The following is a 23304-nucleotide window of genomic DNA, read 5'->3' as shown; positions in this document are numbered from 1 at the left end:
ACACAGTCACTGAATTACATGTCAATTGAGCTGTCGCATTGGCCGGCAACCAAACAACCACAGTAGGAATGTATCAAAACTCAAAGTACTTCCCTCCGTGCCACTGCAAAATGAGGCAAGAAAATTAAATTTTTTTTTTTTACTCGTAAAAAGGGGAATTATCATTCAACCTGTTTAGGAGCAAGCTCTCAATAATCCCACGCATCAGTGTATGTGTTGAGCTCATTGGGCGAAGCCTCGTCTCGGTGCTTATACTGGTGCTTAAGAATAAGACGTGACTGACACAGTTGCTGAATTACATGTCAATTGAGCTGTCGCATTGGCCGGCAACCAACCAACCACAGTAGGAATGCATCAAAATTTATAGTACTTCCCTCCGAGCCACTGCAAAATGAGGGAAGAAAATTTTTTAAAAAACCAAACAAAAAAAAAACCAAACAAAAAAACCCCACAGGATTTCAGTTTTTAAAAATCCCACAAAAATGGAATACACTGTTCAATCCTTACTTCATGGTTCTTGTTCAAGATTTAACTTCTTCCTTATAAGTAATTCACCTTTTTGGGGGTGGGGGGTTTAATATAACTTTGTTTTTACTGTGATTTCACTCATGGACTATTCAAGCCAATTCGTGAGTATCTAGATGTGTGAGGAACCCTAACCCTAACTTGAAGATACAGTGTCTTGCAAAAGTATTCGGCCCCCTTGAACCTTGCAACCTTTCGCCACATTTCAGGCTTCAAACATAAAGATATAAATTTTTAATTTTTTTGTCAAGAATCAACAACAAGTGGGACACAATGGTGAAGTGAAACAAAATTTATTGGATAATTTAAACTTTTTTAACAAATAAAAAACTGAAAAGTGGGGCATGCAATATTATTCGGCCCCCTTGCGTTAATACTTTGTAGCGCCACCTTTTGCTCCAATTACAGCTGCAAGTCGCTTGGGGTATGTTTCTATCAGTTTTGCCCATCGAGAGACTGACATTCTTGCCCATTCTTCCTTGCAAAACAGCTCGAGCTCAGTGAGGTTGGATGGAGAGTGTTTGTGAACAGCAGTCTTCAGCCCTTTCCACAGATTCTCGATTGGATTCAGGTCTGGACTTTGACTTGGCCATTCTAACACCTGGATACGTTTATTTTTGAACCATTCCATTGTAGATTTGGCTTTATGTTTTGGATCATTGTCCTGTTGGAAGATAAATCTCCGTCCCAGTCTCAGGTCTTGTGCAGATACCAACAGGTTTTCTTCCAGAATGTTCCTGTATTTGGCTGCATCCATCTTCCCGTCAATTTTAACCATCTTCCCTGTCCCTGCTGAAGAAAAGCAGGCCCAAACCATGATGCTGCCACCACCATGTTTGACAGTGGGGATGGTGTATTCAGGGTGATGAGCTGTGTTGCATTTACGCCAAACATATCGTTGTGCATTGTGGCCAAAAAGTTCAATTTTGGTTTCATCTGACCAGAGCACCTTCTTCCACATGTTTGGTGTGTCTCCCAGGTGGCTTGTGGCAAACTTTAAACGAGACTTTTTATGAATATCTTCGAGAAATGGCTTTCTTCTTGCCACTCTTCCATAAAGGCCAGATTTGTGCAGTGTATGACTGATTGTTGTCCAATGGACAGACTCTCCCACCTCAGCTGTAGATCTCTGCAGTTCATCCAGAGTGATCATGGGCCTCTTGGCTGCATCTCTGATCAGTTTTCTCCTTGTTTGAGAAGAAAGTTTGGAAGGACGGCCGGGTCTCGGTAGATTTGCAGTGGTCTGATGCTCCTTCCATTTCAATATGATGGCTTGCACAGTGCTCCTTGAGATCTTTAAAGCTTGGGAAATCTTTTTGTATCCAAATCCGGCTTTAAACTTCTCCACAACAGTATCTCGGACCTGCCTGGTGTGTTGCTTGGTTTTCATAATGCTCTCTGCACTTTAAACAGAACCCTGAGACTGTCACAGAGCAGGTGCATTTATACGGAGACTTGATTACACACAGGTGGATTCTATTTATCATCATCGGTCATTTAGGACAACATTGGATCATTCAGAGATCCTCACTGAACTTCTGGAGTGAGTTTGCTGCACTGAAAGTAAAGGGGCCGAATAATATTGCACGCCCCACTTTTCAGTTTTTTATTTGTTAAAAAAGTTTAAATTATCCAATAAATGTTGTTCCACTTCACGATTGTGTCCCACTTGTTGTTGATTCTTGACAAAAAAATTAAATTTCATATCTTTATGTTTGAAGCCTGAAATGTGGCGAAAGGTTGCAAGATTCAAGGGGGCCGAATACTTTTGCAAGGCGCTGTATATAAGTGCTTTATTTAAAAAATGCCAAATCCACTAATGTTGCGATTTCAAATGAGTAAACCCCAAAAAAGGGCAAAAATCCTAACAGAATAGTCAGTTATTGACCAGGTTACAAAAGTAGGCAAAGCTGGCATGAGTAGCACATCAAATTTAGTGTTACCTCGGGTCAATGTTACTGCCAGATGCGGTCTCTGCTCCAGACTGTACAGATGTGCCGGCTGTCAGTCCTACTTTGTCCACTGCTTCACTGTATTCCGCAGCAAACTATATGAAAGGGGAAAAACGTGTTCCGTGCTTAACTAAAACATCTTCATCATTTAGTTTTATACACACAGCTAAAACACAATAATGACTTCTGAGATATGTGAGATATGTTTACTCTCCTAATGGCAAAGGTGTTTTTTTGTTGTTGCTTCTAATGCCTTTTAATGTCATGTCATTTTTAGATTTATTTATTTTTGCATCTAAAACATTTTAAAGTTATGCCATTTTTAGAATGATTTTGCTGAATTGTACCTCCAAATCAGAAATGAATGCAGTTCAGAGCTACGCACGCTGTGAGATGTTAAAATTTCAGCTATGATATGAGCGAAGTAGCTGAACTTTAAGGTGATAGGCATACAACTTTTATAACTAATGATAACGCAGAATAAAATATTTAAATTTGCCATTTCCATTTCACAAAACCTAGTTTTTAGAAACACAGACTCAATTGAGAAACGCTTACCTTGCATTGACTTTCTCCATTGTAGAGTTCAGAAACAGATGTGACGGGCTTGGGCTTCTGCTGTTGCTCCTCCAATGACCTAGCATCCGTCAATGGAAAAACAAAATCAAAAGTGAGAACTCTTCAACGTCATGTTTATTCACATTTTCACGAAAGATGAAGGAGTGACATTTACAAAGTAAATAAATAGTAGTTTTAAAAGTGTCTTCAAACTTAAGTTTTTGACATCATGTTTTAAACTGGATGCCATTTAATGATGTTTGCACGACAATTTACATTAAAAGTGTCCAGAATGTCATTTTTAACTTTTAAACGTCGCGGGATGCGTCCTGCGCGCATGCAAAAGTTGAGGTCTACGCTCGTATTTACTTGAAGTCAGTCGACCAAGTAAAACGGGAGATAATGTCATTTGAGTTTTATAGTTTTATTGCCCTCATAAGTAAATATTAAAACACTGCATGGACCATGTGTTTACGTTCATATTTCCATCATTTCTTTTCCTTTCTCAAAACAGAAAGCCAATGAAAAACAACATATCCCAGGAGCGGGATATGTAGATATGAGGTGACAAAGGAAGGATGTCATACAAAAATTTTTAATATCTTGCCAATGGGGTGCCACCTAACAAGAGGGGGGCAAGGTAGCGAGCGTCGACTTTATGAAATGTAAGGAATGAATCAAAAACTACTACGCACTAATTTGCTTATTTTGATCAACGCGCGGAAAAGAAGTGCCAGATTTATCGTCATTTTCTTCCGATGAGTTGGCAACCGAGAAGAGTGACAGGGTTTGAGCAAAGGGCGGAAGGAGGACCGACACCCCCTGGAAGTGTGGGCTGTGTGACGTAGCCCTGTGTTAAAATTGAGTGGCATGCCTGAAGAAATTTAACTGAACTGGTCTACTGTAAATATTTTTAAAATGTTTTTTTCCAATGTTATATTTTTTTCCACTATCAGTCTTTTCAATTTGAAAATAGATTAATGTGTTCGAGGAACTTGATTGTATGTATATAGTTTTGATAAGGTGTTCATTTTTTTTACACACTATTTTGCACTGTTGATCAACTATATATAACCCGTTTTGAAAATATTATGTATGTATAAAGGCCAAAAACACCTATGACCATACCTGTTGTTCCTGTTTAATTTTCAAATATAAAACTATTCAGTCTTATTTTTTTCTGTTGAATGTTTATACTAACAAGTTGAGTAAATATTATTAAGCTTTAAAACAATTTGTTGACAGGGGGTTCTGCAGGACGTTCCCAGCAGACCATCGCAATACATTCGGGTCTGCCAGGTCTGGCAAGCATCTTCCCCACCATTGGAGCCAACACACCAGCAGGTGGTGATCAGTTGAGAGCTCCGCCCCTCTCTTCACCCGACTGTCAAAACATCCGGCCACAAATTCGATGACATGACTACAAAGTCGATCATGGAACTGTGGCATGGTGCCAAGTGCGCATATGTTTGAACATGGTGTTCGTTATGGACAATTCGTGACTAGCACAGAAGTCCAATAGTAGACCACCACTCGGGTTCTGATCGTGGGGGCAGTTTCTCCAAATCACGCCCCTCCAGGTCTCAGTGTCATTGCCCATGTGAGCTTTGAAGTCCCCCCCCCAGCAGAACTAGCACTATTACACTATTTCCATGCATTTAGTATCAAAGACAAACGCGAGCTCCCAGAGAGAGCGTTCTCCATCATACCTTCCAAGCACCTCAAAAAGGGTGGGTACTCTGAGCTGCTGTTTGGAGCATAAGCACCAACAACAGTCAGGACCTGTCCCCCCACCCAAGGGCGGAGGGGGGCTACCCTCTCGTCTACCGGGGTAAACCCCAAAGTAAAAGCGCCAAGCCCGGGGGCAATAAGTATGCTCACACCTGCTCTGCGCCTCTCACTGTGGGCAACTCCAGAGTGGAAGAGAGTCTGGTTGGTAATTGGACATCAGTACAGTGGTACCTCTACATACAAAGTTAATTCGTTCCAGGACCTTGTTTGTAAGTCGAAATGGTCGTATGTCGAGCAGGATTTTCCCATGAGAATACATTATAATTCCATTAATTTGTTCCACTGCCCAAAAACCTCCACTAAATCCTTAATAAATACTTCTGGTACTCTTACAAATCGCAGTTACACATAGCAAAACAAATAAATCATAAATAAAAATCGGAATAATAATATAATAATAATAATTCCTGTAATAGTGTAACCATCGGGTTCTAATGTGGCGGACGTTTTTTGCTGTACCTGAACGCACCACGCTATGAGGGGCCATACAAAACAAGACTTAGAGTCCGAAAAATACGGTATTCATAATTTTTTGTTAATGATTTTAAAAATGTACCTGTATTTAGTAACTTCAAACTTCAATAGCTCCTATACCATTTGACCTTTTGACCCAAAACCAGTGCAGGGTAGAAGTACTCTTCTTTTAGGCTGGAGCACACCTCTTAGTTTTCCAATTTAGCTCTATTCATTCATTTATTTTTTGACTACATTTTCACTTGAATAGCAAATTGGTCTAGTGACCTTTTTTCATCAATGCACATTCGTATAACTCTCCTTGCTGTTTGTGGAACATATTTTTATCATTAAGACAGCTACACATTTTCTATTTGTTGTTGTAAATCATAGCACAAATGGAATATGATCTGCCCAAATACTTGACACAATTATAGAACGTGTATGCTTGATTTTACAATATTGTCTCAATTAGTCAGGCAGCCATCATTAATTTTTTCTTGAGAAAAATATTAGTAAATGTCTCTGTCCAGCGGGATTCGAACCTGCACTGTCCGAGCCACAGACGACCACTGGACTATTCTACCGCGTGTCATCAGAGCAGTGATTTATTTATTTAGGTTTTTTTTCCTAGGGGGGCTCAGAAGCAAGTGGGGCAATCCACATTAAGGAGGCAATCAGCAGTGGATGTGCCCATGATCAGTTCATCAAATCCCCCGTAACTTTTATTTTTATATAACAAACAAAACAGAACAACCAACCCGAAAAGAAAATAACAAAAAAAAAAAAAAAACATGACAAAACCCACACCCCCATCCCCCAAGGCGGGGGTGGCTCACATATCTCCGAAAACATGTATTGTTGTTATTGTTCCCCATTAAAGCGGAAAAGTACAAAGGCTACAGCAAAAGTGTACATTTATATTATGAGGGTTTTCAGGCATATTTCAAAAATCTACATCAAGATGACAATCTGTGCTCCTAACATATAACAAAAAAGGGGTCCAAGTGTTCTCAAATGACCCAGAAGTGCCATTGAGTGTCAGTCTAATTTTCTCCAATTTGAGAAAATACAGCATCTCTTTGATCCAATAGCCTTGCGTAGGCGGTACTGAGGATTTCCATCTAAAGAGGATTAGCCTCCTGGCCAAAAAGGTGGAAAAAGGAATGAGGTCCCTTTTCAGAGGTGGTAGAGAACGTGCAGATGGAGCTACACCAAACAAGGCAGTCAAGGCACTTGCAACAATGTCTAGCTCAGTGACCTTGGATAGAACCGAAAAGATGTCAGACCAATATGAAGTTAATGAAGTCCATGACCAGAACATGTGAACATAATCGGCTGGAGCCTGCTTACATCGATCGCAAGTGGATGAGACTGTGTCAAATAGTTTGGCCAGCCAAGCTTTGGTATAATGGGCCCTGTGTAGAATCTTGCACTGAGTAAAACTATGTTTTGCACAAATTGAAGATCTGTGTGTCCTATGTAAAACTTCTCTCCAGACCTCCTCAGATATACTCATTCCCAAGCTTGACTCCCAGACCGCCTTCAGGGTATTTAAGGTGGAGTCTGAACTGATTTTGTAAATGTTGGAATAGAATGTCATTATTGCACCCTTTAATAACAGCAAAGGTGTTAAAAAGGTGTCTAAGGCAGAGGCGGCAGGGAGTGTTGGGAAGCTTGGCCAGAGTGAGCGGACATAACTGCGAATTTGAAGATATCTAAAAAAATGACCATTGGACAACGAATACTTTCCAACTAGCTGTTAAAAGGAAGCAAAAGTTGAATCCAGATATAAATCCTTACGTGTTTCTATGCCCAGACTAGACCAGGTAGTGAGAGGGGGGAAGGCATGATTAGGCGAAATTGGGAGCCTGACAGGAAGACGCCTGTAGCCCAAAGTATCCCCTGAATTGGTTCCAGATTCTGAGACACGAGAATACCACAGAATTTTGTAAATATGGAGAGGTGGATGACAGAAACGGTGAAAACAGTAAGTATTTTTAATGTCACCGGTTTAACGGAGTTGGCTTCGACAGCGAGCAACAATGCGGTGTTATCATTGCTCTCACCGCGGAGCCAGTATATCAGGTTTTTAATGTTCACTGCCCAATAATAGTACAATATGTTAGAGAGAGCTATTCCACCCAGTTCTTTGGGTCCCTGTAATGTTTGATAGCGCAGCCTGGATTTCTTTTTATTCTATATAAAATCTTTGATAAGGCTGTCCACAGATTTGAAGAAAGAAAGAGGGAGAAAAATCGGAATACACTGGAACAAATAAAGAAAACGGGGGAGAATGTTCATTTCAACCGCGTTTATTCGAGCCAGAACGGAGAGATTAAGCAAGGAACATCTTTGAAAGTCCTGTTTGAGCTGCAAAAGCAACGAGTTAAAATCTTTCGAAGGTTACTCCATGTGTCAGCCACATAGACTCCGAGATAGACAAACCCTGATATTGATATTTCAAATAGGAGGTTGTCTAATGGATATGCTTTGGCTAGCTAATTTACAGGAAATATTTCGCTCTTCCCCAAATTCAATTTATACCCAGAGATTTCACTAAAATCACTTAAAACAGTGAGAGCTGCAGGGATGGAACAAGATAAATTCGACAGAAATAACAGAAATTCGTATGCATAAAGTCCGACTTTCAGCTCCACACCATGTCGCACTATACCACATACAGTAAGTCAGGGTGACATTTCAGCGCAGCCGAAAGAGGTTCCATGTAGGCCTGTCACGATAACAAATTTTAGTGGGCGATAAATTATCTCATAAATTATTGCGATATGCGATATTACTGCACCCCCCCCCCCACAAAAAAAAAATATTTTTGAGCGTTTATTTTTATTTCTTGTCATCATCATCGGTATCATTGACAGTTGCAAGATGTGATATGAGCAACCCGAAAAAAAAGAAGAAAAGACAAGCGCTGACGAGAGAAGCATATGCTTATCAAGTCCCGTCCCCTTTTAACCAATTTACAATAACACAGTGAGAATACAGTATATATTAATAGATCAAGTACACCTATTTAAACGCAATAAATGTCTACTTTTAAATTAAAAAATACCTTTTAAGAAATCACAACTAAAAACAATAGACCATGCCTCTTTCAAGTAAAAGACAACAATATTAATACCGCACAGAAACACATATTAAATGTCTTTTTTCAAGAAAAAATAAAATTGCACTTAATAACTGAAGCATTTACGCATATAGGTATAAAGTTGCAGTCACAGTAATTGCACTTCAACAACAACAGAGAAACATAGACTAATTAAGTAGCAGTAACAAAACTTTGGCTCCCAAAGGTATCAAATATCATTTAACAGAGGTAAAACGGTCTCATTTCTTCAGCAATGTAGCGGACTTCACTTTCCGTCAGGGACCGCGATTTTGCGCGGTGTCGTCTGTATTTCTCACATCAAGCGAATACCTCTAATTGTCAATTAACATGACGAGGAGGCTCCGCTTGTTGCGATGCAGTTTTCTTACTAAGCAGTGAAAACTGGAGAGGATAATAGTGTTTCAAATGAGCATGTAGATTTATTCTGTTGGCCATCTTTGTTGAAACAACCTCCAAAAACATTTTGCAGACTGGTTCGTCCTCTTCCTCATTCCGCTCGCTCATTGCTGTGCGCCGACAGTGCACTCGGCCCTGCCTCCATCCATTAAATGACGGTCACTCAAACTCAAATGTATGAAACGAACATACCCAGAAGTCAATAAAACAGAGTGGCACAAGGAAGCTGAACTTTAAACAGCGCTGTCAAGCACGTCTGCCACACATCTGCCGCAAGCGCTTGTGTCGCGCGCGCACGCACGCACGTGACATACGTGCGCACGTGCACGCGAGGCGATAAATCAGAGCACGAAAATTACCGTCTTTATTTTTATATACCGTGCGATAAATGGAATTATTGCATATTGCGACAGGCTTAGTTCCATGGCCACCGCAAACAACAGCGGGCTCAAGGGACAGCCCTGCCTGGTAGATCGAGATAAGTAAAAATATTCGGAATTTGTATTATTGGTTCTAACTGATGCTTGTGGAGACGAGTACAGAAGCCTAATCCAAGATACAAATTTCGATCCAAACCCAAATTTCCCCAGACAAAAAAATAAGTAATTCCATTCCACTTGGTCAAGGGCCTTCTCAGCATCTAAGGCCAACAAGGCCTCCGACCGAGCTTCCATTGAATGGTTGTACACAACTTTAAAAACCCTTCTAAGGTTGAAAAATGAGTGCCTCTCACAAATAAAACCAGTCTCGTCTTGAGAAATAATCAATGGGAGGACACCCTCTAGGCGAAGAGCTAATAATTTAGACAGAATTTTAAAATCCACATTCAACAGACTAAGAGGGCGATAAGAACTGCATTTTAATGGGTCTTTGCCCTTCTTAAGAATTAGGGAGATACATGCCTGGTTTAATGTTTGGGGGAGTGCACCTAGCTCAAACGCCTCTGTAAACACCTCTAACAAATATGGAGCTAATGGCTTTCAAAACGTTTTATAAAATTCACTCGGAAAACCATCTAAACTCGGGCTTCTGCCGCTCTATAAAGATTTCACTGCCTTTTCCAGTTCAGGGCGTTCCAGCTCCTCTCTCAAGGTATAATTCAGGACGGGAAGCGGTATTTTGCTAAAAAACTGTTCAAATTGTTCAGGCCCAAAGGAGTGATCCGATATATATAGTAATTTATAAAACTCTAAAAATGTTTCATTTCTAAGGGATCTGATGTAGTTCCCGAGTCAGTCTCAACTCGTGAAATTAGCTGAGAGGTTGACCTTTGACGTAACTGGTGAGCTAGAAGCTTATTAGCTTTATCCCCCTCGTTCATAAAATTTAGACCTTGAGAGCAGTAAGAGCCTAATACCGTAATTTCCCGAATATAAGGCGCACCCGTGTATAATGCGCACCCCAAATTTACTTGTAAAATCTAGGGGAAATTATTGTACCCGTTTATAACGCGCACCCTAATTTTAGAAGAAAACAGAGCTTGTGTACAGATACAGAGATGTCATTTTACTGACTGGTGAAACACAGCACAAGCATAGCAGATTGGTAGTTCAAAACATTACCGTAAACTGACAATATTTACGGTAATAATATGATTTGACAACTTCTCCAACTTACCAGAATCTAGGAGAAAACAAAACAGATGTGACTTTTCTTTTAAAGGCTGCTGTATAACTTGCTCGTTTCCTCATGATGAATAAATGTTTCTTCCATGGATTGATACGGTAAAATGAAAGTGAGAACGTAAGTCGGAAATCCGTGAGAGCTCATAGCTGTCAACACGACAGTAACAAAAGGAACTATTGTTATTTGGGTTTGAGTTTCCCGAGGGACCGATATAGTTGACGGACACAGGAAGTGTGTGTCCTTACATTTGTTATGGTCCGAATTGCGGAGCTGCAATAAACGTCGACTCAAATGAGTTCAAGAAACTAAATTCTGTGCTTTATGAAGAGTGAAAAAAGCAGAATTTAACACAGACGAAATCATTCGGCCGATTAGAGTGAAGTATTACCGAAACAAAACGGTGACGTCACGTACCGTAATGGTCGGCAACGGGTCGCCGCATACGTTTCTTCAACACAACGTGGCCGTGTCAATGAAAAAAAATCGGTTTATATATATATGTAATACATATATATTTCTGTCTCCATCCATGTACCCGTTTATAATGCGCACCATGAGTTTACAAGTTGATTTTGGGGGAAAAAAGTGTGCATTATATTCGGGAAATTACGGTAGTTTGTTGAGAAGAAATGGAACCTTATTCCTCTTGAAGAGCCATCCACTCTCTGTAAATCTCAGGCAGTTTGGAAACCGCATACTGAGCATCCAACGCTGCTATACTCTGAGAAAGTTTTGTTAACTTTGTTATGGTTGTTCTCTTTTGATGTGCTTAATGTGAAATGATTTCCCCCCTCATAAATGCCTTCATTGATTCCCATAGTAACGCAGCTGAAATACTCGGAGTTCTATTTACTTGAAAGAAAAAATTCAATTGCTCCGTTATACATTCGACAAAATTCTTGTCAGGTAACAGTTGGGTATTGAGGCCCCATGGTGGACGTGCATTTATAAATTTACGAAAGTATATCTTCATAGAAACTACGGCGTGGTCGGATAGAGTTATTGAGTAGTATTTACAGCCGAAGGCAGTGGTAAGCAAAGAGTTATCTATTAAGAAAAAATCGCTTCGAGTAGAAGTCCGATGTACATGCGAAAAAAAAAAAAAAGTATTCCTTTTTATACGGATTGAAAAAACGCCAAGGATCTGAGACATTAAACTCATCCATAAAGGCTCCAATTATTTTACTTGATCTTGACTGTGGCACTGACTTCAGAGAGGAGCGATCTAATGCAGGATCTAGCCAACAGTTAAAATCACCACCCAGCACTAATCTATATTCTGCCAAATCCGGTAACATTGAAAAAAATCTGTTTGGAAAAACCGTCTTCATCCCAATTTGGCACATATATATTCACAAAGACAACCTTAACTTCATAAATGTGTCCGATGACTATAATGAACCTGCCAGTAAAGTCGGAGATTGTTTTAGTATGAGCAAACGGAATGTTTTTATGCAAAAGTACAGCCACCCCTCTCACTCTACTGGTAAAAGAGAAGAGAAATAACTGTCTGACCCAACTACGTGGGCAATGATTTTTGAATTACAAAACGCGGCTCAGTTCACCACAGTGTTTCCATTGCCAGGAGTTGCAGCTGTCAAAATGGTGCGTCTGATATCGCAATAACTGCCGTGACGACCTCCTATTTGGGCACGTGTCACGTTAGCTCCCACTTGGACTGCTAAAGGGATTTGGGAGTTGCTAGGATGGAAAATTTCTCTCATCTCACTTTCAACCGCGTTATTGTGAATGAAGTTGGGTGCAGCTGATCCTGTTCTCTGCCGCTCGAGACAGCATGACAAAGATGTGACTGTTTCAGAGATCGACCAAATATTTCGTAATAGCCCAACTGCTTGCCGAAGTGCTTACGTCTCCTCTTCCATGTTGACCCGACTCAACAGGAATTGCTTCACCTTCTCAGCCAATCAGAGCTAGCCAATAAGGGCTGCCTTCCGATCCACTGTACTTTAACTCACATACATATATATATATATTCTCCCCTCACAGATACTATATATTAACTCTTATACCGATATATTCTCCTCTCATTTACATATATTTTCTTTCTAAATACCTACGCACACAGTGTGAAAATGTATGAATGTGAGAGTAAAAATGTATATGAGAATGAAAATATATGAATATGAGAGTGAAAATGAATGAACGTGAAAGTAAAAATGTATGAATGTGAGTGAAAATGTATGACTGTGAAAGAAAATGTATGAATGTGAAAGTAAAAATGTATGAATATGAAAGTAAAAATGTATGAAAGTGAGTGAAAATGTATGAATGCGAAAGTAAAAATATATGAAAGTGAGAGTGAAAATGTATGAATGTGAGAGTGAAAATATATGAATGTGAGAGGATAATATATATGAAAGTGAGAGGAGAATATATGTGTGTGAGAGTGAATATATATATATGTATGTGAAATGAGAAGGAAAATGTGTGTGAGAGGGCCAAAATGAAAAATGTCTTGTACGGCCCCTCATACCACGTGGCTGACGTGACAGAGAGCGGGAAAGCTTACTTTCACTTTCAATGTTTTCTCGAAAACACCGTCAACTGCGGGGCACAGTAGGAGTTGCACGAGTTGATGGAATTAATTATTAGAAACCTGACGAAGCTGGCGATTTCTTTGGCGATGTTACCACAATAATAAATTTCACCTTAACTTATAAAGACTGGCAAACGGTGGTCGGACGAGGACCGTGGAGATGTATTGTTGAGCCAGTTCATGGATGCGCACCCCACGCTCTTATTTTTCTATAATTTGCATCATCATTTCAATGGTAAACGTCACCTTTTTTTTTTTTCCCACCACCGTTACCAACCTTTTGGAAACCTGTGTTGATTTCTCTCACAGGAAAATCTGCCGAGCGTTTGTCTGCGGTGCTGTCATATCGTCGTATTTCGAGCATGTCGTCAGATGTAGAAACAAAAGGTGAGTCAAATTTTACATTGAATGTTGAAAAGATCGGGTGTCGAAGCGATCGTATGTCGATGTACCATTCTATTACAAATTTTGACAGTAGTTTTTTTGTACTTTTTTGTATTTTGGGTCCAAAATGTAAGAAAACAATAGTTTGAACATGAAGGGTATGGTATCCTGGGAAAAAAAGGGACCCAACCAGGCCATTGTGAACAATTTTTTTCTTTGAAATATGAAGGCAACATCAAAGGCATGCAAAAGTCATTTTAGTTGGTCCTTTTCTAAGCTCTTATGCAAATTATGTTTATCATTAATAGGCAGCTGACTGAAGCTAATTTGCATACTCTGCTTTGATTGGATGTCGGAGGACACGGACGAAAAGACTAGTGAACTTGTGTCCGCTGTGATCAAAAGTAAAAACATTTCAACCCGAAAACCAATAATGCGTTTTTAGCTATTTTTGGCTGACAGTCTTGGGCGCCGAATTTCTGGTCTGGGTCATCTCCACTTAACTGCACTCCTAGAAATATTTGCGAGAATTAACAATGGCTCACCTGGATATTTCAAACATTGAGGCCTGAATAACATTAAACAAAAATGAGCTATGGTATAAGAGTTGTATCGGTATCGACTGATATCATGCTTCAGGTATTGAGATCGAATCGGAATTGATAAAATATGAATCAATGCATCCATATCCATAAAGCACAGAGCACACTTACCGATGGTTCTGATCCATCTCCAGTAAAGCTGATAAAACTGATGTTCCTTTTTTGCCTTGGGGAGGGACCAAGGGTTCGGGAGGGTATGAAAGGACAGAATGCATTGTCTTCATTTGGGTACCTTTCTGAAAATGTAAAAAATATGGACAAAGAGTAAAGCTTAGCTACAAGGCTACATACTACAAGCTCTAAATCATAAAGGTGCTGAATTATGGGCTGGTGAAAACTTCAATTCATGAGCGTTTTACTCGGTTAAATTGTATTGAATGCATCATTCGCTGTCTCAAAAATCACATTACAATTTTTTTTTTGTTTTTCAGTTACTGCCATAGCAACACCTTAGCAACGAAGAAAGTGCCTCGCTACTGGCCGCTATCTGATGATGTCATTTCCCCAATAACTCTCCAGCACTCCAAAACGAATGTATAGCACCATGCGATCCTCGCCATACACTGCAAACATTTTATGGGTTTTACTTGCGTGATTCATCATGCCATCTCGATGTGTAGCAATGAATTGCTCACACGAAGGTTCGAGACTCAGTGAGTGGCTCAAAAGACCTTCTTCTGCAAGGATTTGGACATCTATTGTGAGAGTCAAGTGGAAGAACTTGTCCCCGGCTCCTCGATCGCGTTTTTGATTTCAACATTTACGGGACGAAAGCTTTGAAAGCCAAGGAGGATACGACCTTGGATTTTTAAAAACGTACGTAGACCCTTACTGGCTTTTCTAATTCTAAAATTTGATGCAATTCTGTTGATATAGGAAGGCAAAACCAACTGCCTGTTCGTTGAAATGCGACCTGTTTTTTGTTGTTGTTGCTTGCCTGTCATAAAACTGCTGACAGGTTGTCTATTCATGTCAATTTGATAAATTTATTACTAAATCTATATAACTACTAGTCTGTTTTTGCCATTACTGATAATTATATCACAGAATGACTGGGGAAAGAAAGGTTCAGAGAGAAATCACGATGCTAGACATAGGCCTACCACTCTTCCTTTCATAAGGTGTCGAGCTGCCAACCGGCGTCATTACCAACGTCTGCTGTGCAGAGTAAATCGTCGTCATCTGACGCCTCGGGTTCAAACATGTAGGGATTGATTGTAGATCATCTGTTCTGGGAGCCTTTGCCATAGTTAGCATCACGAAAGAGCTGTCCTGAATGGTTACTTTCGGTGGAAATATCACTGATATTTTTGCTGCTGCTTTGCTGGCTGTGGATAGTCTTCTGTTGCGTTCGGGAAATTACGTCACACTTCCAGGTTTGGGGATGCAGTATCGAGGGAGTGCTAAAAAACTCACAAATTATCCTCGCAGTTACGCGTGAGAAATGACATACAGTGGGGCAAATAAGTATTTAGTTAAAGGGTATGTAGTGCCCTGGGAAAATTTTAATATTCCATCATTTATCCATAAACGCATGCCTTTTGTATTCATATCATGCCACTTCATGTAATTACACACAAAAAAATGAGAGACATTTGGCTCGATTGTCAAGCTAAAATGACCGGCGCCCGAGATCTGGCAGATTGTGTGCGTGACGTCACGATAAGTGAAGAGAGTGCCACCGGCCACTAGGGGGGCAGCGCCTGTCTGCATCAATATAATTCCTTCTAGTGAGGGGAGAATTAGGGGTGTTTTGAGCTGTTTATGCTGATGCATTGTGTTCGTCCTGCACATATTCCAGGTTCCCTCATGAAGAAACACCCCTCGTTGTCAATAAAAGAGAATTCAGAATTGACAGTGAGGGGTGTTTCTTCTTCAAGAAAAAGGCTCAGTGCTTTAATACTGAATGGCGGCGATGATGGCAGACAATTTCGTTTCTAGTTTCAGCGATGAATCCGACGTAGAAGGACGTAACGAATGTTTATCTAATGGTGACGAGGAGAGTAACGAAGCTTTAATCGGTGTTTTAGGTTACCAATTTGAGCCCAAACGAATGCCAATGCAGCGTAATGAAACGGTCATTGAGGGGAGCAATGACACTGATGAAACATCGGCAGCAGATCATGTGGGAAACACCAATGATTTGTTTTGCATTTCTTTTTGTGAAGCTGATACACCGTGACTGCAAAATAAAGGAATGCATAGAATAATTATCATTTATTGTGCTATCATAGCTTTTCGCTCTGCCAACAGACACAAATATGAATGAGATCGGAGGATTTGTTCTATATATTTTACGAACGATAATTTATACATGTGTCCAGTCCTGTATCCAATGCGTGACATTTTTTTATGATAAAAGAGTACTCACTCTGGCCATTTCGAGCTTGGCTGCTCCCCTCCTTTGCTTAGCTTTAGCCTCCTTTACCAGTCATCGTCCTCTTTCTTGATATCTCGGGACATTCAGGTGGCTGCGCCTGTATGGTCGGCACCGCATCTCCTTTGAGCAGCATCTTTTAGCAAAACCCGATTTCACTTGTCCATAGTTCGAGAAGCTTTCAGGTGGAAAATGCGCACCACAGAAAAGCGTGCCGGAGGCTGCGTCTAGAAAATTATCCCTCTTTGCACGGACGAACTTTACCCATTGTCTGTGTAGTCCAGCTTTTTTTTTCGCGTTCAGGAACTCATGGATACTATCTTCCGATAAATAACTATTTGTACACCACATAGCACATCAGTTTTGAACCATTTTTGCGATGTTTTGGTCAAACAAACCCCAACGCTACTCTCTCGTCGTTAAAAAACAATGGCACCTGGCTCCACCTCGACTGTCAATCACTTGTCGTGACGTCTCCGCCCCATTCGGCTGTTTCCGGAACACTTTCGGAAATGTTCGTCATTTTCGATCTATTTTCGATAATTGCTCATTAATGTGATTGATTTTTTTGTTAACTTTATCAATATTTGTTATCTTGGCACATAACGGTTCTATTGATGTCTCACACCCCCTTTGCCGCTACATACCCTTTAACCACCAATTGTGCAAGTTCTCCTACTTGAAAAGATTAGAGAGGCCTGTAATTGTCAACATGGGTAAACCTTAACCATGCGAGACAGAATGTGGGGGGAAAAAAAACAGAAAAACACATTGTTTGATTTTTAAAGAATTTATTTCCAAATTAGAGTGGAAAATAAGTATTTGATCACCTACAAACAAGCAAGATTTCTGGCTGTCAAAGATGTCTAACTTCTAACGAGGTCTAACGAGGCTCCACTCGTTACCTGTATTCATGGCACCTGTTTTAACTCATTATCAGTATAAAAGACACCTGTCCACAACCTCCGTCAGTCACACTCCAAATTCCACTATGGCCAAGACCAAAGAGCTGTCGAAGGACACCAGAGACAAAATTGTAGACCTGCACCAGGCTGGGAAGACTGAATCTGCAATAGGTAAAACGCTTGGTGTAACGAAATCAACTGTGGGAGCAATTATTGGAAAATGGAAGATATACATAACCACTGATAATCTCCCTCGATCTGGGGCTCCATTCAAGATCTCACCCCGTGGCGTCAAAATGATAACAAGAACGGTTTGCAAAAATCCCAGAACCACACGGGGGGACCTAGTGAATGACCTACAGAGAGCTGGGACCACAGTAACAAAGGCTACTATCAGTAACACAATGCGCCACCAGGGACTCAAATCCTGCACTGCCAGACGTGTACCCCTGCTGAAGAAAGTACACATCCAGGCCCATCTGCGGTTTGCTAGAGAGCATTTGGATGATCCAAAAGAGGACTGGGAGAATGTGTTATGGTCAGATGAAACCAAAATAGAACCTTTTGGTAGAAACACAGGTTCTCGTGTTTGAAGGAGAAAGAATACTGAATTGAATCCGAAGAACACCATACCCACTGTGAAGCATGGGTATGATGGGTACACTCTAAGTGGGTCTGGCGTGCCACGAAAGATGCGCATGCTGAAAAGCACCTCATACCCACTCTGAAGTATGGGGGTGTGTCAGTGATGCTGTGGGGCTGTTTCGCTTCCAAAGGCCCTGAGAACCTTGTTCGGGTGCATGGCATCATGAATGCTTTGAAATACCAGGATATTTTAAATCAAAATCTGTTGCCCTCTGCCCGAAAGCTGAAGATGGGTCGTTACTGGGTCTTTCAGCAAGACAATGACCCTAAACATATGGCCAAATCTACACAGAAATGGTTCACCAGACACAAAATCAAGCTCCTCCCATGGCCATCTCAGTCCCCAGACCTTGTTTTGTTGGCAAAAGGGGGTTGTACAAAGTATTAACACCAGGGGTGCTAATAATTGTGACACACATTATTTGATGTCAAATAATTTTTTCTTTATGTGGGATTTTTTCCCCACTGAATGAATGCACTTGTATTGAATTTTGGATTTTTCACTTTTTTTCAATTAAGGTCCCATATTATTTGAATAATAAAAAAAATATATTTGAAGCTAAAAAACACATCTTTTTCAGGGTGCCACTAATTATGGAGGGCACTGTATATATAATAAAATATGACTGATAGATTGTCGAAACAGGAGAATGTCATAGTCAGTGGCGCAAGGCAACGCACAGAAGAAAAAGGTACCTCTGGATCAGGGCAGCTCAGTCTTTTTCAGCCCTCGACACACTAAACATTTGTAACTAAACATTTGTATGTTCTTCCACTTCATTACTAGTGAATTTGGAACCAGGGGACATCATTTTCGGACAGAATTGGTAGGTTTAGCTGAGTAAACATCTTGTTCGTACACCATTTCCATGAATTTAGTATTAGAGATTTAGTATTAGAGACAAACGCGAGCTTGACCCGCCAAGCAACAATTGCTAGCGTCATGAATATTTATGAGCAAAAGTGACCTGTTACTTGTGATACACCATTAGATCATTAATTTTGATATTTTTCAATAAAGTGCTCTTGGTCAATCCAAAATGGTAACCCTCAAATCTCAATATTTAAGTAATAGTAAGGTGAAGTTTTGGCATCCTTGAAGAAAATATTTATTCTACTTATTTTATTTATTCATATTATTATTTTATTTTTACTTATTTTATTCTAGTTACTGGGCAACTATTAGTGTACAGAATTATGATGCAACCAAATGAAAAACAAATACCCCATTTCACTTGCTTATTTTAACCTCTTGGAGAATATTAAACAAATTCATTATTTACAATGAAACATTTCTGAATTTCTATTAAAAAAAAAAAAAAAAAAAAAAAAAAGCTTTTTTGATAGCATTCGCCAGCCTTTTCATTCACAGAGTCAGTCAGTTTCTTGATTGATCACGTGATTGGAAATCGGGCCGATCGCACCATTTATCAGAGGATCAGAATTGGCTGAAAAGGATCGGGTTTTTAATTAAAGAACTATATGTTTCTCTGCTTTATGCGCATCCAGCCTTCGCTCTCGTTCCTGCTCTCATCGCACTGCAGTTTGCTCTTTGTTAAAGTTAACGATGAGTGACAGCTGGCGAAGCTCTGATGTTGCCAGAGAAGCCTGGGAGTGTTGACTTGAAAGACGCCGCATGTGTCAATCATTGTTGAGCTCATTAAACTCTAGTGTGTTCTGTCTAAGGCGATGTCTACACGTAGTAGGATATTTGGCAAAAAGACGTTTTTATCCGGTTTGGCCTATCATCCACACGCACAAGTACATTTAAACAAGGCTTCTTAAAAACTCTGTCCAAAGTGAAGATGTGCGAATTCTGCAATTGTAGCGCCGTCATGTGGACAATGATAACTGAAAATTTAACTGTGGAAACGTCACTAACTGCGACAAACTTTGCCCCTTACGTCAAACATGAGACCAATGCTTACCTTTGGAGTAAATTAGAGAGGTGCGTTTTACTTCTATTTATTTACAAACTCTTGCAGTGCTTATTATTGAAGAATACATGAGAAGGATGGGGATATTATGGACAATTATTTTTCGCGCATTGTTATGAATATATTTTAAAATGAATAAATGCGGTTGGCTGTGGAAGCTTTTTTTTTCTTTTTTAAATACAAACGTGCTGGTGTAGACGTAATTATTTTTTCCGGACGCATTAGGGCTGGATCCTCAATTTTAGAAAGCTCTGCTAGGTGTAGACATGGCCTAAGTGTTCTCAGCAGCCTGAGCGGACTCAATCAATGAAGCACTTAAAAAAAGCAAGTATTTTTCTACGTTATTCTTGTTTAAAAATAAATTGGTGGGATAGTAACGTGTTTAAAACTTATAATTAATATATTTGGAGTGCTTAAAAACCATTTATTAAAATACACATACATAAAAGTTTTTTTTTTTTAAATCAATAATATACTTTAGAGGGAAAAACATGCCTTACATTGAACACACTTTTTTGGGGGGAAACCATTTTTTTTTCGGTGTCGGATCGGCACACGGTATCGGCAGACTCTCAAAATCGGGTGACTCGGACTCTGACTCGGGTGCAAAAATATGCGATTGGGACATCACTAAATCAGAAACAACTATATTTTCCGTCACAATTACAGCCTTCCAGACACTTGTTCAGGGAGGTATATTGTTTACATTCACTGTAAATTTCCTGCTTTAGAAGGGCCCCAATTTTATCAAATGTGAAGAAGGAGGCCATCCCATTTGTTTTTTCAAATCTTTAAAGGGATCCTTGATCTTAAAGACATGTAGGGTCTAGGGGTCGCATTAACTGAATATTTTCCGTCATTGACCGGTTTTTTAAAACGGTGACGGAAAAAACTGAAGTCCGTCTGTCATTTTGACAGGTTGCAATTCACACCCCAGACCACAGGGTGGCGAGTGAGCATATTAATTAGCTATTGTCGCTCTTAATGCATGACGTCTTTGGCTATTCTGTCAGAATATTGTAGCGTCACCGGGGTCTGGCGGCGGCACCGTGATTGACACATCAACGCGAGGTTCTTATTGGTGCACCCGGTGTGCCAGCGCGTCATTCAATTGATGGACTAGATTGCCGCCTGTGTATAGACCCCAATCACATGACGTCACAACTCCGCCCCCCCAACTGGAGCCGCCATATTGTCCGTCAGCTCGTCGTGTTTACACATTACCGCTACGTACATGCCTCCTATTACGGCGCGGTTTTCTGCTCGTTAACATTAATAATCAAAATGGTGAAGGCGTGTGTGGCGGTTGGTTGCAGTAACAGAGAAGATAGACGGAGAGACTTGAAGTTCTACCGTATTCTGAGAGACCCGAAGAGGAGAGCGAGATGGACTGCTGTAATTCGACAAGAAATCTGGGCACCAAACGATCACCACAGACTATGTAGTAGTAATTTTATATCTGGTAAGATGCATTTAATATATATTTAGAAGATTTTGGGCTGACAACCACAATGAAGATCATTGTGTGACGTTGGTGATTGGGGTCTGTATAGTTGCCTCTTTTTCTTTGGGGTGGATTTGTTGTTTTGTTGGCGTTGTTGGCGGTAAGCAGAGTAAAAAGAGGGAGAAAAATACGACTTCCGTGTCTAATTTTTCGCCGCCAAGCAAGCGTTACAATATTAACTAGGCCTGCAAGCAGGACTGAACGGGCCCTCGCAATCTAGCGCAACTCGGACGTCATGCAACTCGGACTGTGTGCAGGTCAGGGTGGTGGCAGATCCTCCTCTCTAATCATCTCATTAGAACCTAACATGCTCGAAAGTCGCCTCTTACATTACCACACCCAAGAGATAAAAACCCCTATTGGAGAGAGTACTACAAAAAAGGAGCCACTACTGAGCTGTGCAGCCAAGCCCTTATTCAAAACAAAAATTAATCTTCTAACTGGGCCAGTTTGACCAAGTGTGCCAAATATTGTGGCTCTATAAGCTGCCTGACTCTCTGGAAAAAAAAATATTTCCTTTAAATGGCGAACAAAGGGTCGTCACGGCAACAGACAGACACGTGGACATGGGCCGTAAATAAGTATCTTAATAGGTCTTGAAACTACAATGACCAAACTGAAAAGAACTGGACATGTATTGGAAAAACGAGTGACTTTCTATTGCCACTAGTTGGCGCTGTAGGGTTGATGCAAATGAACCCTACAAGGCACTTCAGGGTATGACTCTCAACAAGCACGGGAAGTTTGTCGCAGATATGTTGTATATCTGCCGAGTTATGACTGTTCAAAGTTTTTAGCGAGACAAATTGTTGACGGTCATTTTCACTTTCCTGTTTGGACCCCTCCGCTTCAACGAAACCTCAATATTTTTCATCAGGCACCTGAACACAGGTCTTAAGGCTTCCCTTATGCAGGTTTGAGGTAGATTGTTTTTTTCCCTTTAGAGGAGGTGTGTGTCCCGTAAAAAAAGGGCTTTTCCTGTTCCCACTAGGAGGCGCCAGGCACAAATGGTAAATTTTCAATCCAGTCCTGCTCAGGCTGGTATACCTCACACACATGCCAGCTTTAAAATAGATTGAATGTGTATGAGGGAGTTATCAGTAATTTTCCGAATTCGGTGTTTTGACGAAAAAATGGCCGATTTTGGCACCCCGCCCAGGTCAGGCCCGTGAATGAAAACACACCATTTTGATAACTTAAGATTTCATATGCCTCATGAACAGTCCCGCCAATTTTGAGAATGATCAAACTAATTCCCTAGGTGCCAAGGTCTCAAATGTGCACACTGTAAATCGATAAAAATTTCACATTCAATCCAAAATACCCGATTTCCTGTTGGGTTTGGAATACGCGTGCAAGAGACTTTTTGGAGCAGTTTTGTACAAGGTATCGACTCTCCGAATTTCATCCCTCTTTGTTGAAAAAACCTAAATGGAGAGGCCTTTTTGAAAATTTCAAGGGGGCGCCACTGAGCCATTTTGTTACATGTTTTCGTAACGTTGCAAGATTATTGAACGTTATGGAAAGCTGCATGTATGTCCAAATTTTTGTGACTTTTCGTGCATGCTGAAGCCTCCAAATGGAAACTCCTACTGTGAACCGATAAAAATTTCACATTCGATCCAAAATACCCGATTTCCTGTTGGATTTGGAATATGGGTGCAAGAGACTTTTTGGAGCAGTTTTGCATAAGGTATCTACTCCCCAAATTTCCTTGCTCTATGTTGAAAAAACCCAATAGGAAAGGCCTTTTTTAAAACTTCTTTCTGTCGCCACTAGTTGGCACTGTAGAGTTGATGCAAATGACCCCTACAAGAACCTTCAGGGTATGACTCTCAACAAACACGGAAAGTTTGGCGCAGATATGTTGCATATCTGCCGAGTTATGACTGTTCAAAATGTTTGGCGAGACAAATTGTTGACGGTCATTTTCACTTCCAGTTTGGACCTCTCCGCTTCAAC

The 23304-nt window shown here is 40.4% G+C and overlaps 1 protein-coding gene across 6 annotated transcripts in view; it reads right to left on the bottom strand.

The window, feature by feature from the left end:
* Nucleotides 1–23304, bottom strand: part of depdc5 (DEP domain containing 5, GATOR1 subcomplex subunit) — a 272311-nt gene that overhangs the window by 50821 nt on the left and 198186 nt on the right. For all 6 annotated transcript variants that reach the window (XR_009061928.1, XM_057828504.1, XM_057828503.1 and 3 more), the window contains 3 exons: nt 14086–14210; nt 3036–3114; nt 2469–2572 (listed from right to left, as the gene is read on the bottom strand). Coding sequence is in view for 5 of the 6 variants with exons in the window: in XM_057828504.1 (XP_057684487.1) it covers nt 2469–2572; nt 3036–3114; nt 14086–14210 (308 nt within the window). In the remaining variant the exon portion in view is untranslated. The remainder of the gene's footprint in view (nt 1–2468; nt 2573–3035; nt 3115–14085; nt 14211–23304) is intronic.

Source organism: Corythoichthys intestinalis, chromosome 22 (assembly GCF_030265065.1).
Source record: "Corythoichthys intestinalis isolate RoL2023-P3 chromosome 22, ASM3026506v1, whole genome shotgun sequence".
Classification (NCBI taxonomy): domain Eukaryota; kingdom Metazoa; phylum Chordata; class Actinopteri; order Syngnathiformes; family Syngnathidae; genus Corythoichthys; species Corythoichthys intestinalis.
This window is presented reverse-complemented; position numbering and strand designations above follow the sequence as displayed.